General features: G+C 32.2%; 3 protein-coding genes across 6 annotated transcripts in view; 1 reads left to right on the top strand and 2 right to left on the bottom strand.

Annotated features, from left to right (window-relative positions):
* The window catches only part of LOC118065008 (E3 ubiquitin-protein ligase Rnf220-like), an 89,605-nt gene extending 87,815 nt beyond the window's left edge, over positions 1–1,790 (bottom strand). For 2 of the 3 annotated variants that reach the window (XM_035080006.1, XM_035080007.1), the window contains exons 1-2: positions 1,459–1,790; positions 969–1,229 (exon numbers count right to left, since the gene is read on the bottom strand). Coding sequence is in view for 1 of the 3 variants with exons in the window: in XM_035080005.1 (XP_034935896.1) it covers positions 260–283 (24 nt within the window). In the remaining 2 variants the exon portion in view is untranslated. Of the gene's footprint in view, positions 1–259; positions 918–968; positions 1,230–1,458 lie in introns of those variants that run through there. The other variant, XM_035080005.1, reaches the window with a different exon arrangement.
* A 79-nt stretch (positions 1,791–1,869) lies between these two features.
* On the top strand, positions 1,870–7,125 carry Cont (Contactin). The gene is made up of 4 exons (XM_035079971.1): positions 1,870–1,993; positions 2,280–4,066; positions 4,125–4,403; positions 4,561–7,125. The coding sequence occupies exons 2-4, from the start codon at positions 2,287–2,289 to the stop codon at positions 6,189–6,191; spliced, it is 3,690 nt and encodes a 1,229-aa protein (XP_034935862.1). The 5' UTR covers positions 1,870–1,993; positions 2,280–2,286; the 3' UTR covers positions 6,192–7,125.
* Positions 7,126–8,126: 1,001 nt separating this feature from the next.
* Gat (GABA transporter) lies at positions 8,127–14,303 on the bottom strand. 2 transcript variants are annotated; one of them, XM_035080009.1, is made up of 9 exons: positions 14,196–14,303; positions 11,390–11,720; positions 11,008–11,308; positions 10,664–10,847; positions 10,207–10,474; positions 9,698–10,072; positions 9,320–9,622; positions 9,089–9,256; positions 8,127–8,301 (listed from the first exon to the last, which is right to left on the bottom strand). In XM_035080009.1, the coding sequence occupies exons 2-9, from the start codon at positions 11,546–11,548 to the stop codon at positions 8,212–8,214; spliced, it is 1,848 nt and encodes a 615-aa protein (XP_034935900.1). In that variant the 5' UTR covers positions 11,549–11,720; positions 14,196–14,303; the 3' UTR covers positions 8,127–8,211. The 2 variants fall into 2 exon arrangements, with proteins under 2 accessions (XP_034935900.1, XP_034935899.1); XM_035080008.1 differs by lacking the exon at positions 14,196–14,303 and adding an exon at positions 13,803–14,092.
* Positions 14,304–16,589: the final 2,286 nt, after the last annotated feature.

Raw genomic sequence — 16,589 nt, 5'->3', positions numbered from 1 at the left:
AGTGTGTCCACGGTGGTTTGGCATAATTGTCGAGTCGGTCGACAAATCGTTTCGGTTCTTGCATACGCTCATCAATCATCCTGTTTAATCGATAGTCAAACTCTCGATAAACTACTTTACAATTTTTTATCACACTATTGAACCGATCGTATATATTATTCCAATAAAACATATCAATTAATAATGAAAACACAAATTCCTTGACAAAAATACATTTACGAATGTCACTAGAAAAAAAAATACTTAAAATGATAGTTACAGTTGGGCCGCTGTCTTTCCACATGATTGATTGATGTTGTCAATTATCTCGTCGATTGTTCAAATTTTTTTTTTTTTGAATGATGAGTAATAACGTTTCTAATAATCACAAGTCAAGTGACTATTGGATCCCATCCACAAGCTCATGACATTTCCATGTTACGTTGGGACAATGTTTGGTAAAAATTTTTTTCTATTGTCACGAGTTAATTTGACAAATATCACTTGTTTTTTTTTTATTTATTTAAATACTCAATTTACGCGCGCTCTCAGTCAAAAGAGACCTAACCTCTTTCAGCTGTCACGCGAGACACTGCACGCACGTAAAAAACGCACAATTTACACAGTATATTGACTTGAAGAGGTAAAAAATAACACGTGAATAAAATGCTGATAATGTCAACAAATATACGACTTGTTGTCAGTGATAAAAAATGAAAATAAATGTGTGATAATAAGCTAAAATTCAAACGATGAGCCATAAGCCCGCCTCTAGAATGAATGACCTAACCTCAACCCCGGCGTGTACACTGTCGGTACCCTAGCAGGACTGTTATCAGCTGTCACCCCGTCGCGATTAAACGTGAGAGACGAACTGAGAAAGCCAGGTGAACGGGGGTATTCAATGCTAGAGGAAGCCGCCAGCCCGGTGAGCTACCTCGTGGACATGCGAGTGCAGACTGATTGGAGCGTGGAGTGAGGGTACTTACCCACGTCCCTCGAACAGCAGAGGAGCGCGACCGCGGCTGCGGTGGCGGTGGTGGAGGTGGTGAAGCGGAGGCGGAGGCGGAGAAAAGCCAGATACAGAGGCTGCAATTTCGAGCCCTTGCTCACAACGTGCGCGCGTGGTTCAGCCGCCATAAAACGCGACATCTACCGTCAGAATGACATTGCGCATGCTCGCACACGCGCACCAATAGCACTACTCACACACTGCGATGCACTCATTTCATATTGTTTATTGTTTACATCTGAAAAAATCAAATTTTATGTTGATTATTTTTAATTAACAAAACAACGTTCACATGTAATTCCTTTTCAGCTGAATAATAATACTGGATGAATAATTATTTATGACAGAAAAATACTGCTGACCGACAGCTGTTTCAGTAGAATTTAGACATCATATTTGCTAATGATACACCTGTTCTCAACACGAGCACTTGTGGCTACTGAATAAATAAAATAATAAATAATTACCTACAGCTCGACATTATGAGTTCAAATATTTGGAAACATTTTTATTAATAAATGCTATTTAATTGTTTTTCCATGAAACCTTTCAATAATAAACAAATCATTTATTTTTGTCATCAGCCTGACCTTTCGTAGATGAGGTTATTACCGATAACTCTTAAATTACACGTGAATCTATGATAAAACGATATATCTCTTTACAATTTATATACTCTGATGTTAAACGACTATTAATTGATGTAAATCAACTATTAAAGCATTAATAAACTTATGTTTTGAAATGAATAAAAAATAAGTAAACGAAACACTCACGGCCGCGAACTTATAGGTTAACTGATAAATTACCAACAGCGGATGTTGCTTATCACTTTGTAATTGCACTCTAGAGCTCGCTAGTGTATTAGTAGTGTTTGGGAAGCTGTCCTCAATACGCGAGTACGAGGCTAACGTGCATTCCAAGTGTTTCGGAGTAAATCGTTTAACAAATCGTGTTGTTTATTATCAAAATTTTAAGAGAAATGATTTAATTATATAAACAGTAAGTACTTGATTTAATCAATGATCAATTAATCATTATTTTGATTATTTTATTGTATCGAAATGAATGTTTATGTAGAATTATTTCAATATCAACAATCATTTCTTACATTCATCACTGCCACTCCCTGTCCCCTCCATTTAGTCCTCGTAATTACACGATGAGTGTTCCCCGATGAGTAACTCTTTAAAAACTACACCTACACTTATTCTTATTTCTAAATTAATGAATTGGAATCAACTATGCTAATTATTTGTATTAATTCATATCTTATTTTTCTTTCCAGAACGAACATGGCCAATTTCTTAACATTCGTAGCAACATGTTTGTTTCTGATAACAAGCATTGTTGCACAAGACCAAAATACTAATAGTTTTAATACTAATTTTATGGACTATGACTATAGGTGTCCAAAATATTGGATAAAATATCAGCAATCATGCTATAGATTTGTTAAAAGTCCAATAAAACGAAAAGATGATGCTAAACTACTTTGTGAGTCGTTCCAAAGCCATCTTGTAGCTATAAGTAATGTGGAGGAACATACATTCTTAGTTAATGAATTGTCACGTCAAGATCCACAGCACAGGAGATGGCATACAAGTGGAAGATTATCAGGAGGATCATGGGTGAATGAAGTTGATGGTTCTACCCTATCGTATTTGGAAAATGCATTTTTACCTGAACCAAATGACGGTATTTTTCGTGATCAATTAGCTTATGCATTCAGAGACTCTTTGAAAAGATGGGGATTAGAAAAAGTATTGGCATCGGAAGAACTTTTGTACATTTGTGAGGCTCCAGTTTCTGATTTAATCAATTTCATTGAAGATGATCGTGATTATCGGTATGGAGTAGAGATTGAAGATCCTCGAAGAATTCCAAGAGGGCCATATTTCACGAGACAACCTGAGGACAAAGTGTATGATGTTTCTGAACAAAAACTCTACAATGCTGTTGTACTAAGCTGTCATGCTGAAGGATATCCAACACCCACTTATCAGTGGTATAAAGAAGATTATAGAGATTCTCATTTAGTCTCTATAGAAATCGATCCATTAACTAATAATAGATATACGATTAGTGGTGGAAATCTCATTATTCATAAACCAGAACAAACTCAAGATCGTGGATATTATTATTGTAAGGCAACTAACGAATTTGGTACAATTCTTTCCGAAAGTGTTGAATTATCTTTTGGATATATACTTGAGTTTAATGTAAATCGAGGAGAAGAACGTGGGGACCAAAACTGGGGAAAATCTGTCTACTGTGATCCTCCACAGCATTTCCCAGGTGTCAAATATTATTGGGCTAGAGATTACTTCCCGAATTTTGTTGAAGAGGACAAACGAGTCTTTGTTTCTAATGATGGAGCTCTCTATTTCTCTGCTTTAGAACCAATTGATCGTGGAAGTTACTCTTGTAATGTTCAAAGTATTGCTTCAAACACTGGACGTAATGGACCTTTCTTCCCACTAAGAGTAGACCCTCATTCATCATTCCAGCAGCTCAAGTTCCCTAATAACTTCCCTAAAATCTTCCCAGAAACTCCAATTGCTGGTGAAGAAGTCAGGTTGGAGTGTATTGCATTTGGATATCCAGTACCCAATTATAATTGGACTAGAAAAGGTGCTCCGTTACCTCGACATGCAAAATTTTCAAGCTACAATCGTATTTTGACTTTACCCAACGTCACAGTAGAGGATCAAGGAGAATATACATGTCGGGCGTTTAATGAAAGAGCATCAACAGAAAATTCAGTGTATTTATCAATTCAAGCAGAACCACATTTTACAATTGAATTAGAGGATAAACATATGGATCATGATGGAGATTTAACGTGGACTTGTGAAGCATTTGGTATCCCAGATGTTACATATAGATGGTATAAAAACGGAGAACCGATAAGCATGGATACTCTGCCTTTAGAAGATAGAAATAGATTTTTCATTCGTGATAATATACTTAAAATTCAGCACCTAGATCGAGAGCGTGATGATGGAATGTATCAATGTCAAGCAAGAAATGAATTGAAAACAAAATATTCTTCTGCTCAACTTCGAGTATTATGTAAGTGTAAATTATAATTATTAAAATATTTTCACTTTAATATTTTAAATTATTTTAGCTTTAAAACCATCATTCAAAAAACATCCTATGGAGCCTGAGACTTATGCCGCAGAACGAGGAAATGTAACAATAGTGTGTAATCCTGAAGCAGCACCAAGACCCAAGTTTGTATGGAAAAAAGATTGGAATGTAATCGGTTCCGGTGGACCAAGACGGATCCTTGACAATGGAAATTTGATTATTTATCCAGTCACGCGTGATGATGAAGGATTATATATATGTACGGCAACTAATCAATATGGTAGTGACGAAACACGTGGACGACTTATTGTATTGCGTAAGTACAATATTAATATCAAATTATAATTTAGAAAGAAAAAATCATTGCAACATTTATTTAATAAAAATGATTGAAATTGATATTATTGACACTAAATTAAAAATTTTATTTTACTAAATCTATCATGTAATTTAATTTTTTTCTATTTTTTTAGGAGGTCCATACTTGATAGAATCGTTACCAAATCTAATAAGAACATCTGTCATGAGCAACCAAACATTACGCTGTCAAGCTGATGGAGATTCCATGTTGGATATGGCCTATGTTTGGACTCATAATGGAATAGAAATAAGAGAAAAAGATTTACAAAACAATCCTAGATGGCAAATCCATGACGGAGTATTTGATATTATTAATGTTACACTCTCTGATGCTGGAACATATGAATGTATCTTAAAGAGTTCTGTTGGACAAGTTGTAAGCAATACAACAGTCATAGTTCATGGTCCTCCAGGACCTCCAGGTGGAGTTCAAGTCGTTGTTTCAAAACAATCAGTCACACTTCAATGGACTGATGGAGCTTACAACGGAATGCGAATAGATAGATATGCTGTAAGTGCTCGTACTACTTGGAGTGATAAGTGGTTCAACATATCAACCGACATAATAGCACGTGAAGTTGATTTATATACTGGAAGAAAAGAAGCATACCTAGAAAATGTATTGAATCCTTTCACTACTTATGAATTCCGTGTGAGTGCTGGAAATATATATGGATATGGTCCTCCATCAATGCCATCACCGAAACATAGCACATCTCCAGCTAAACCAACCCGAGCTCCTTCGAATGTTGGCGGAGGAGGTGGCAAACTCAGTGAATTAACAATCACATGGGATCCACTACCTCCAGAGCATCAAAATGGACGAGGAATTCATTACAAAATTTATTGGCGACTTAAAGGTGAACAGGAATGGCAATCTCTTGTGCTGGGAGAGTATGGAAATATTGGAAAGTATATTGTAACAATCAGTCGAGACTTGTTCTATATGCAATATGAAGTTCAAGTTCAAGCAATAAATGAAGCTGGCATTGGACCGTTATCAGAAATAGCTACTATTTACAGTGCTGAAGATATGCCGTTGGTACAACCGCAGAGAGTATCTGCATTGAGCTTCAACAGTACAAGCTTGAATGTATCTTGGCATCCTGTCGAAGAAACTCGAATAAAGGTCAGAGGCAAACTTATAGGTTACAGAATTAAATACTGGCCACAAAAAAATCAAGAGGAAGAAGCTGTTTACTATTTATCTCGAACTACAAGACCTTGGTCATTGATTGTTGGTCTCCAACCAAATGTATATTATTATGTTAAAGTGATGGCTTATAACTCAGCTGGTGCAGGTCCTGAAAGTGAAAGGTTCCTCGAAAAGACATATCGAAAAGCTCCTCAAAATCCTCCAAGTTCTGTTCAAGTATACGAAGTTAATCCTTCAACAGTACGGGTTGTCTGGCGTTATGTGCAACCAAGTCTAGATGAAGAACCGCTGGATGGTTATAAAGTACGTGTGTGGGAAAAAGAACAAGATATGGTTACTGCTAACGATACTCTTATTTCTGGTGGATCGAAACTTGAAGCTTTTGTGACTAATCTAAGTCCGGGTAAATCATATAACCTTCGAGTACTAGCTTACAGTAAAGGTGGAGATGGTAGGATGTCCAGCCCACCGCTTCAATTCCAAATGGGTGATCCCGCAATGTTTAGAAGCAGCGCTAGCAATAAAATTTTAGATGCTACACTTGGAATCTCTATTTTACTAGTTTTAAAGCAGCTAAACATTCTTTAAATTAATTTTTACATTTTTACTTAATTTTTAGTATTATTTTCCGTCTTGAAAACTAATCTAAAAGACTTGAAATCGGTTGTTAAAATGAAGAAGTAAGTTCTAAAAAAAATTTTGTCATTTTAATAGCTTAGCTAGACAAATGACAAACTTAAGTGGTCTTAAATTTTATATCAATACTCTAGAGTATAATAATAATAAAATTGTCAATAAATTTTTTAAGAATAGGCGAATTCAAGATATCTTAATTAGTTTAAATTAATAATCGAATTTTATCAAGATTTGTAATGCAATTATCAATTCATTAGATCTGATTTTTTATTTTTATTAACTTTTTGGAAATTGTTTTTAAACTTTCCATTTTTTGATATATTGATTTTAATCAGCTATTTACTGCCTAGGGAGCAACAAATATTTTTATAATAATGAAAGTATGGAAGTAAATAGACTTGATCATGTTGTTGCGCTTGTAAAATTGCTGAGCGATTTGCAACATATTTTTCCGTCCATATTTACTCTGTTAAGTTAAAATATAAACTTTTATATGTAAATATACGTATTAACCAAGTTGGATCAAAGAATTGCATAAATAATATGCAATGACCTAATATTGATGCAGATTACAAATTTTACAGTTGAACTTTAAACTTTGAGAAGGGAAATTTATTCATACAAAGAATTAAATACTTCAAAACGGATTTTTAGAGTTTACAAAAGATATAATTAAGTCAAGAAAATAATAATATAAATTATAATTAATAAGTTGAAATTATAACTGTGTAATACGGTTGAACATAAATTGTTAAAATAGTTTAAAACAGTATTTCCTTCTCAAATGCGAATAAAAAAAAGTAAACTATTTTTACTTAAAAACAAATGCAGTGTTGTAGATTTTTAATAGTAATGAGTGAAAGTAATTTTAGAAACTATATATAAGTGATTATAAGGAAAACAATCTCATTTAACATTATTTTTGTGTTTTCAGTAAACAAATAACAATTGTACTTTACTTGATTAAAGTATTATATGTACTATAATACATAACATAATAAATTGAATAAATTTTTATAAATATAAATATATTATTATGAATTATCTTTCAATTTCAAATATGATACTCACCAGATTAAATTTCAAACCAATTTTCATTAATTAAAATGTTTTATAAATTATAAAAATGACATTTTCAATAAATAATACTTTATTTGATAATTTTTCGTAATACACAAAGATGAGAGTTATCGTTACCAAATTAATAGTAAATCTGATTACATAAAATAAAAAAAATGTACGAAATGAACGAAATGCTAAAACTCTAAAATAAATAATATCTATGATATTAATAAGAATTATAATTATAATAACTTTTTAACGCATATTTTCGTCAATATCAAATGAACATATACAAAAGAATATTTATGTGTAGCAACCAGAGAAATATTTAAAAAATATTTGTTTTTTTCCATTAACTGAGCATGCTCTTCATAATTATTGTCTTCTCTACTAGAACCAACGTAATACTGAATACTTATATCAGTATTAATAACATTACTAAAATCAAACGATGCAATAACTAGTTCCAATCAGATTGAAAATCCTAAGAATATAATCTCTCAACAAAACATTCAATATAATGAACACTTTTGAATCTATATATGTACTAGTCTGCTAAGGCTAGTAAGTATCCGCGAGAAAAATTATTCACGCGAATTCGCCAAATTTTATTAATCGATATAATTTTTTTTTAACAAAATGCACATTTTTACTGACATTGAATAATTGAATTATTATTCAATGAATTTTCTGTCACACGAGTTTATTTTATATTATTATTTATTTGAAAGTCAAGTATATTTTAGTTAGATATTCACTATTAATTCGTTTTAATAATTGGCGAATTTTATAATAGATATAATTCAGTTGTACTGAAGTTGAATGTATTTTAAATGAATTTTTGGTGCATCACTGCACATGAACAAACGACTTGATAAGATGCCAGTAAGGCTTTTAAAATAAATTTTTATTATAGTGGCGATAATTCAACTGGTGGTAGACCCATTTTCACTCGTAAACTTGGTACATCATCTTCTATTCTGACGAGTAATTTCATTTTCTGAAAATAAAAATAAATAATTATTATTTTGTAGGCAACTGGTCTATCAACTTGCTTTTACATAAAGATTATTTTTTCAATTAAATTTAAATATTCAAAAAAGTATTTATCTTGACAATAAAATATTTTTATTCTTCTATAAACCTTTCAAAGTAAAACTATAAAGACAGAATACTCTGGTTTATGAAATGCTGACAGTGCGCCCCATCAATGTATTAAGCATCTGTGTTTTATCAGCATTTTGTCAACTGAGCTGTATTGTCTAAATTTACTTTGTGAGGTATTCAAAAATTTCGTTTTCATTGTAGAGAAAATAAATGAACAAAAACGTTCCTACATAAAATTTAATCCATAATGGGTAAAGAAAGATCAACAGGAATATCATTTGAAACTTTTCAGCCTATCATTAAATGGATACTTGAACAAAATTAATTCAATTTTTTATACTAATATTTTCTTTTTCTAGAAGACTTTTAAAGAATAAATTTCTTTCATCATATTTAATTTGTTTGTCTATGGGTCTGTTTGCTTTATCCCCAGCTCCAAACTTTATAATAACAATTTTTTTTTTACATTTATAATAATCCATGATGTATCATAATGATTTTGTGGCATCAAAATTTCTTAGAATTCACTGACAAGAATGATTCATAAAGAATTATGAAAATTTCTTAACAAGGATGAATCATCAATTTAAAATAGATTTTTCTAAATCTCTGACCGGAAAATCTTTGTTCGATTGTGTTTAATTCAATGACTCTATAATTTAGTTTGACTGCATACTAACCGTGCTAGTATCACCTGGTGTCCTCATCCAAATATAAATCATATACCCAGGAATACATAACATAGATGATAGCGCCGTAAACCAACCGAACACATGGGACCACCAAGGATACTCATAATCTAGGTATTTGATCGGCGTCCACTGGATCAAATTGAAGAAGAAGACACCCTGCGTAGAAATATTTTTATAATAAATTTTATAAATCAACCTGATGATTTAATAAATACGTACGATACAAATAACTGGGGTGGCAAAAACCCAGCAGAATTTCCACCATCCAAGTGGATAGTAACCAATCATGTCTTTGATAGCATCATAGAATCGGTTGACTCCAAATGCCCAACTAATAGCGATACACTCGAAGAATATGAGGAAGAGCAAGCAGAAACCAGAAACTGCATAAGAGTCTAGGATTTGGAAGACATACATTCCACCTTGAGATATGCAGGATAATCCAACTAAGTAGGAAATCATGCATACAAATGCGATGAATATTTCCTTGCGTCTGCGAAGTAGCTGAGGCCATTCGTCCACCTAGATTATTGATAAATAATTATAGTTAATTAAACATTAAAAATGAAATTGTTAAGATAAGAATAAGTTATTTACCATGGCAGTGATGAAACCTTCCATAGTGCAAAACTGTGAGTCCAAACCAATGAGCAGTAGCATAAAGAAGAACAAACAGGACCAAAGTGGAGCACCTGGAAGTTGCAGTACCGCTGAAGGATACGCTAAAAATGCTAACCCTGGACCTGATGCAGCTACTTCAGCTACAGGTTTTTGCTGCTCGTGAGCCATAAATCCAACCACTGAGAAGATGACGAAACCCGCGAACATACTTGTAGATGAGTTCACGGTACAAACAATCAAAGCATCTTTGTATACATTGTTTGTAAATTTGTTATAGCTTCCAAGAGCAACAAGTGTACCAAGACCGAGTCCATAAGAGAAGAATATCTGGGTTACTGCATCGATCCATACCTAAATTATTTAAAATTCAATTATTAACTAATAACAGTGTTAAATGTTATCTTAAAAAAATTTTCTGATTAGTTTTTTTATCTTGATTAGAGATAAAAAACATTTTTTTAATTATTGGATATAAAAAAAGGTACCTCAGACTCTTTCAGCTTTGAAAGATTAGGGCTGACATAAAATTTGATGCCTTCTAAAGCACCAGGCAATGTAATACCACGAATCAATAGAACTGTCAGAAGTACGTAGGGAAAAAGTGCCGTGAAATATACAACTTTTCCAGTCCATTTAACACCTTTCCAAATACAAAAATAACACATAATCCAAACGAGCAATAATGTGCCTGCCAATTCCCATCGAATGCCCCCAATAGATTCGATACCATCACTAATTTGTAAAGCTCGTCGTCTGTAAAATAACATGGATTTCAGTAATGAAAATCTATTCTTATCTTTATCATGTTATCTGATATAAGGTCGTTAAGGATAATAGGATCAATTTTTTCTTAATATCATTCCCTATTCTTTTCCTACCAACCCTATATCATGTGATAACAATAAATATAGATTTTATCATAAATCGTAATCATTTACTGACTCCCAAAACTCCTTAACTGGATCGGTCAATTCAGAGACTGATATGTTCATTTGGTTGACTGTACACATTTTGACTACTTTGTTAGCCTTTGTCCATTGATCCCAGCAGTGGAGAGAGCTTCTGTTGTAAGGATTAACACAGAAGTTGGTATTCCAAGCATTGTCACATGATGCCCATGGTAGAACTAAATAAAAAATTTATTGTTCAAACTCATAAATATTAAATGAACTTATTTGAGTACAAAAATTCAAGTATTGTGACTGATGAAGAATTGTTGTTCAACTTGATGTATTGAATTTTTGAACTCAAAGAAGTTGAGAAGAATAACTTTAAAAGAAATTTACCACTTCTCATTGAAGTAAAGAAATAAAAAATGGCCCAGGCAAGAATAACAATGTAATAGACATTCATCCAACATGACATCACTGCTGCAGCATATCCAATACCCTTAAATATTGGAGCAATTTTAAAAACTCCAAGACCTCCAATTGTTAACATTTGACCCAATGCAAGTTCCATGAAAAACATTGGAATACCAGCAAGAAAAAGGGTTAAAAAATAAGGAATCAAAAAAGCTCCACCGCCATTTTTGTAACATAAATAAGGAAATCGCCACACATTTCCAAGTCCAATGGCTAAACCCACCTGTTAATAATTCATGATAATTAATAACTTTTCAGAATCTTATCACCTGGAATAGACAAAAGTAAATATTCATCAACTTACAACACTGAGAATAAAGTCTAGTTTGGTGCTCCATGATCCTCTCTCTGGAAGTGATTTTGGCTTGGGAGTTGTTGATGCACACATGAGATTTAATGCTGCACGAACGTCATCAATATTTTCAGCTTCCGCAAGCTCTGGATCCCTCGAGCTTTCTGCCATCCTTTTTTTTTAATTTCTTCCTCTTTCTTGTCAGTTTTTGTTAGGGAAAATTTTTTTCTTCAACTTCCCCTGTTTTTCTTTCTCTCTCTTGTTATGTCACGTCTTAGATTTACGCCCAAGCTGTACGTCTTTCAACGTCGTCTCAGAAAATGTCCTCAAGGCATAACAAAACCTAGAGTTTGATGCAATACGTGTTTATACCATGACAGTAGGGATTTTTAACAACAAAGTAATGTGTCAACCTTGAAGCAATTCTATTATTCGAGTGGACTCAGTATTTAGCTTTGGAATAATTTCAAGGCTACCATATTTCGTTCTTTATTTATTTATGGTAATTCAATTTATAATAACAAATTATTGAGGGAAGTTTCTGTCTGTATTAAAATATCAAGAATTAAATATCCTTTTGTTGATAATTTCTAAATGTTAGTGAATGAAATTTTTTATTTAGACAAATACAAATAGAAAAAAAATTCATGCATCAAAATGTTTCCACGACAAAACCATTGAAGTAAAAAAAAAATATCTCGCTACATATTTCATTTTTTGTGAATGTTATTTTTTTTCATCTGCGACAAAATCTAGAGACCAAAAAAATGAGGTCACAGTTGACAATTTTTTGTTGTCACCAACAGTATAATTATTACAAAATGCTTTATGACATTCGTATAGCAACCCAGATCGATTTTTCTTCATTTTTACACCTCAGAAATCTTCAGGACGATTTACCCTCGAGTGAAAACCGCGGAAAACAATTATGTAGATACTATCTAAGTCAAGAAATTTCTTGAATCTCTAAAACTTTTAAGATGAGAATAATGAAGGGGAAGATAAGAAAAAAAAATTGATCAACAGAAAGCGCGGAAGAAATTAAGCGAGAAAAGGGGAAAAAAATTCAAAATTAAAAATCTATGATATTATGATGTACAATATAATAATTGATAAATAACAATAAATATTTATTAATATTTGAATATTCTATAAAAGTGTAAAACAAAACAAGTAAATTGAAAATTGAGTTTCAATTCAAAATGAATAGATGAATGTAAATAATTTTTAATCCAATAAACAAAGAAGAATGAATGTATAAAATTTATGGAACAATAATTAATTCAATAATTGTAATATAAACAATTGTTTGATAATAAGCTTTTATTTTGTAGAAGTTTCAATTCAATTATTATTATATTTCTACTCTCATGCAATTTTATTGAATATTAAAAAACAAATTGACAATCATTGTGTTACTCTAATGAATTTTTTACCTTTACTTTCTTCATATGGTAGAAATTTATATAAATAGAAGATGAAGAAACAGAAGAAGAAGAAGAAGAAGAAGAAGTTCTCACTCTATTTCCAACGCACACGGTGCATTTATTGAATAATTGGGTCGCGAACTCTCTTTTGTACTTCAATTAAATCCTCGTAAACGATTAATATTCCTTTTTATCATGATAGGAAATTATGTTTTGAATATTCAAGGCGAGATAACTTTATTTTTAGTTCATCTTATAAATCGTTGAATTAAATTTTTATTGAAATACAAGTGCTTACACAATAATAAAAAGACTGGATAATGATCAAACAACAGATGAAAAATAATTACCTTATTTAAAATTATTCTTATCAAGAATTTTCATCATTTTTATCAAGGTTTTCAAATTTTTTTTCTCAACATTAAACCTTAGAATGTTATTTTTTAATGAAAAAAAAATTAATTATCAATTGAAATGATATAAATTGATAAATAATTGATTGCAAAAATGATGAAAAATCAATTCTTGAGAATGCTTTGTCTTTTGAGGATTCCTAGCACAATTAATATCTTATTTACAAGGTGGAAGTAGTAATAATTAAACTACTAAATGTTATAGCATTTTAGTGACAATAAACGAAGAGCATTTTTTTTGATAGGAAGAACGTTAAATACGCATGTCCGGCGGGGATCTACGTAATAAATATTACGATCGTGTGTAGTGAACCCACCTACAAAACTTCTCGCCCTCGCGTTCTACTTGGACCTATTCTCCCTTCTCTCTCACCGATTCATAGTTTTGTTCCCTCTTCCTCTTCCACGCTCATAAAAAACAGCTATATTCTAATTAATCGAGGAAGTCCCGTGTCTCGAATGTAAAACAGATACGTCACTTTTCAGATTTTCCATCAAAGTTTGATCATTTTCTTATCAACAACAATAATCACATCATTATTGATTCATTAAAACAATTAATTAATCATGTAAACAAATACGAACCGTAATCACAAAGTAGCTAAACGATGTGGATCCAGTGTGCGAAAGAGGTCCTTTGATGATTAAAAAAAGTCGTATCCTGATGCACAATTGATTGAAAAAAAAAAAAAAGTCAAATGTGTAAGTAAGCGTAGTTTACGCGCACCAAAGCTCCTCGTAAGCACGAGGAAAAGCGCGCGAGTCGTGTCGCGTGTTGCGGCGGGCGCACGACTGATGGATAAAAGATCGAAATACGCGTACTACAAGCTTTGGTACCGACGCAAAGCTGATGTCGATGGAATGGAGCTGTTTGATAAATGTTATCTCACTGTCGACGAATGAAGCAAAGAGACCAAAAGGGAGAAGAGAAAGAAGTGGGGAAGACCCTTCTAGTCCTACACACCGCCCCAGACTTACCCTTCTTTATGTCTCCAAATGATCCCCACTCCGTACACCTTGATGACACTGGACCCTCGGGTTGATCGTGCCCGCGCCCATATGGCTGCCAAAAAGCTTAGCTTTAGCTTCACTTTAGATGAATGCCTTATTGTCAAGCATTAAGCTTACAAACTAACTGCTGGGGTTTGATGGTGGGGGAGTCCCCAAGATCAGAACGATATATATCATCATCAACGTTGACAATATTGTCTAGCATAGCCCTATGATGTGCTGCACCTATCCATTATTATCGCGAGGCCGTCAACAGACTGCCAACACCACCATCATCTCTTTTAGCTTCCTATTAGCCATCCGCTATATCCGCCGCCCGATTTTTATGACTATCGTTGTCATATACTTAGATCCTGTATGAACATCCGCCGGAACCATTTTTTTCGATTGTGCTTTTGCACTTGGCATACATCATTGGCTATTTCTAAACTTGCTACGATAATCGAGTAGTCATGTAATTACTTCAAAAGTGTTGAGTATTTTTTTTCTTCAATCTCAGTGTGAAATCCACCCAAATGGATCGACTATAAAGTAGGTGAGCAAGACTAGGAAGCTGGTATATCCGGAGGGTTCACGTGACACTGATCAGTCCCCGCATCCGTTCTAGCTGTTTGGAGTGTCGTATACGCTGCAGGGGCTGTGTCTATCGTGTTCTACTAACACAGAGCTTCTAATGAAAGCTTTCAACTTACATTTTTGGAGTATGAGGGAAAAATCATAAAGAGAAAGTCTCCAAATGCTGATCATTTTAGTCTTTGATTCCTTTTTTTTTTTTATATTTTTTATTTCTATGATATTCAAAGCCTCTTAATAATACATAGAGATAATAAAAAAATTTTTTTTCCAAAAAAATTTAGCTTTATAATACGACATTTTTCGCTTTGTTTCACGCTATTTTTTTTTCAACAAACAAATACTCCGTTTGCTTGGAGATCTTGGATTATTATGTTCATACCAATATTAGTAGAAAAAAGTGGGGTTTTTTATTGTAAAAAAAAAACCAAGTTCAAATTAATGTATAATAAAAGCGGTATTTAAAAAACCAATAATTGGTATCAACTTAGTTGAATGAATGATAATCAACGACACTTGATCAATAGTTGAAGATATAAACTTTCTAATTAGTTTTTAAATTATTTTTTTCACCAAATCTTTACGAATCATTAAGAAGCCAACAAAACTTTATTGTCAATCTGATTATCTGTGTATTTTATGCATCGTTAAATAATTTCTATAACGAGATTGAAACTTAACTCAGACCAATTTAAGACTTGAATTGTGATTCATTAAATAGATAGTATAGTATAGATGATCCATAAACGAAAAGCTTCAAAATGTATCTACAATAAAGTATTGATAAATAACATTCATGTTTATTATTTTTAATTAATTAACAACTGTTTATTTTTAAAAAAATTAGTTGATAAAAAAGGATGTTATATTTACAATGATCGTTTAATAATAAAGTAGAAGTCATAATCCTTTATGGCTCAGCATGATTTTGTCAATAAAAGCTCCTAAAGTTCACCAATAAAATTCCAATATTCTGTAAACCTATTAAATAGTTATCATCTGCAACGATCAATTATGTAATATGATAAATGCATTCGTAATTTCCATTGTAAACTAATCGTTATCTAACTCTTATAATACATGGGTGTTAATAAAGCAAGTGCAATAATAGGTAGTAGATGAAATTGACAATATGCGGGTTGCTCGTTTGGCTGGTAGATATTACATAGAAACAGTGGGGAGCTTTACAGATGATAAGAGGATGTGTGGGAAGTGGCGCGGGAACTATGGTGACCATCATCTCATCGATGGGGGTTTCTCCGGAAAGTTTCATTCATCAAAATATTTACCTTATTTTTAACAATTAAATCAACTGTTATTATGTTATTATATTATATGTAAATTACTAAATTCTAATTGAGTCATCGTCTTTTATGGGTGACCTCACATTCTTTTTAAATTTACGCATCAATTTTATCTATTTTCAAGCCCCATATGTTAATTGATTTTCTCAATAGAAAACATCTGTGTAAAATTGAATAGTTTATCTTAAACATTTCCATGAATTTAACTTTTAAAATTTTCCATTCGTTCTATTTCTTAAAAAGATCATAACTGATTCCATTTATTTACTTGTCAAAAAACTACGTAGAAGCAATTATTGCATCAATGTTTTTTATTTCAGTTGATATCTTTGTAATAGTAATTGATGAATGAGTCTTTAAAAGATAATTTTTTACGGTTTAGTTACGAAATTTAACGTACATCTATTATAATATAAGACTAAATGTAACATGTGGTATTTTATGGAATTCTTTAACACATTAGTCATTTTTCTTCTTTTTAAGT

Source organism: Chelonus insularis, unplaced genomic scaffold (genome assembly GCF_013357705.1).
Source record: "Chelonus insularis isolate UGA/USDA-ARS -01 unplaced genomic scaffold, ASM1335770v1 contig_261_pilon, whole genome shotgun sequence".
NCBI classification, from domain to species: Eukaryota; Metazoa; Arthropoda; class Insecta; order Hymenoptera; family Braconidae; genus Chelonus; species Chelonus insularis.
The sequence above is the reverse complement of the archived record's forward strand: the minus strand, read 5'-3'. Positions and strand labels throughout refer to the sequence as shown.

What these genes read in the sequence shown, in the direction of transcription:
- Cont (XM_035079971.1), top strand. Translation starts at nt 2,287, where the DNA reads ATGGCCAATTTCTTAACATTCGTAGCAACATGTTTGTTTCTGATAACA. An exon ending in TGCTCAACTTCGAGTATTAT is followed by an intron (nt 4,067 to 4,124) that starts GTAAGTGTAAAT and finishes AAATTATTTTAG; the next exon opens with CTTTAAAACCATCATTCAAA. An exon ending in TGGACGACTTATTGTATTGC is followed by an intron (nt 4,404 to 4,560) that starts GTAAGTACAATA and finishes CTATTTTTTTAG; the next exon opens with GAGGTCCATACTTGATAGAA.
- Gat (XM_035080009.1), bottom strand. Translation starts at nt 11,548, where the DNA reads ATGGCAGAAAGCTCGAGGGATCCAGAGCTTGCGGAAGCTGAAAATATT. An exon ending in CCACCCCAGTTATTTGTATC is followed by an intron (nt 9,257 to 9,319) that starts GTACGTATTTAT and finishes ATTTCTACGCAG; the next exon opens with GGTGTCTTCTTCTTCAATTT. An exon ending in CACCAGGTGATACTAGCACG is followed by an intron (nt 8,302 to 9,088) that starts GTTAGTATGCAG and finishes TTTTATTTTCAG; the next exon opens with AAAATGAAATTACTCGTCAG.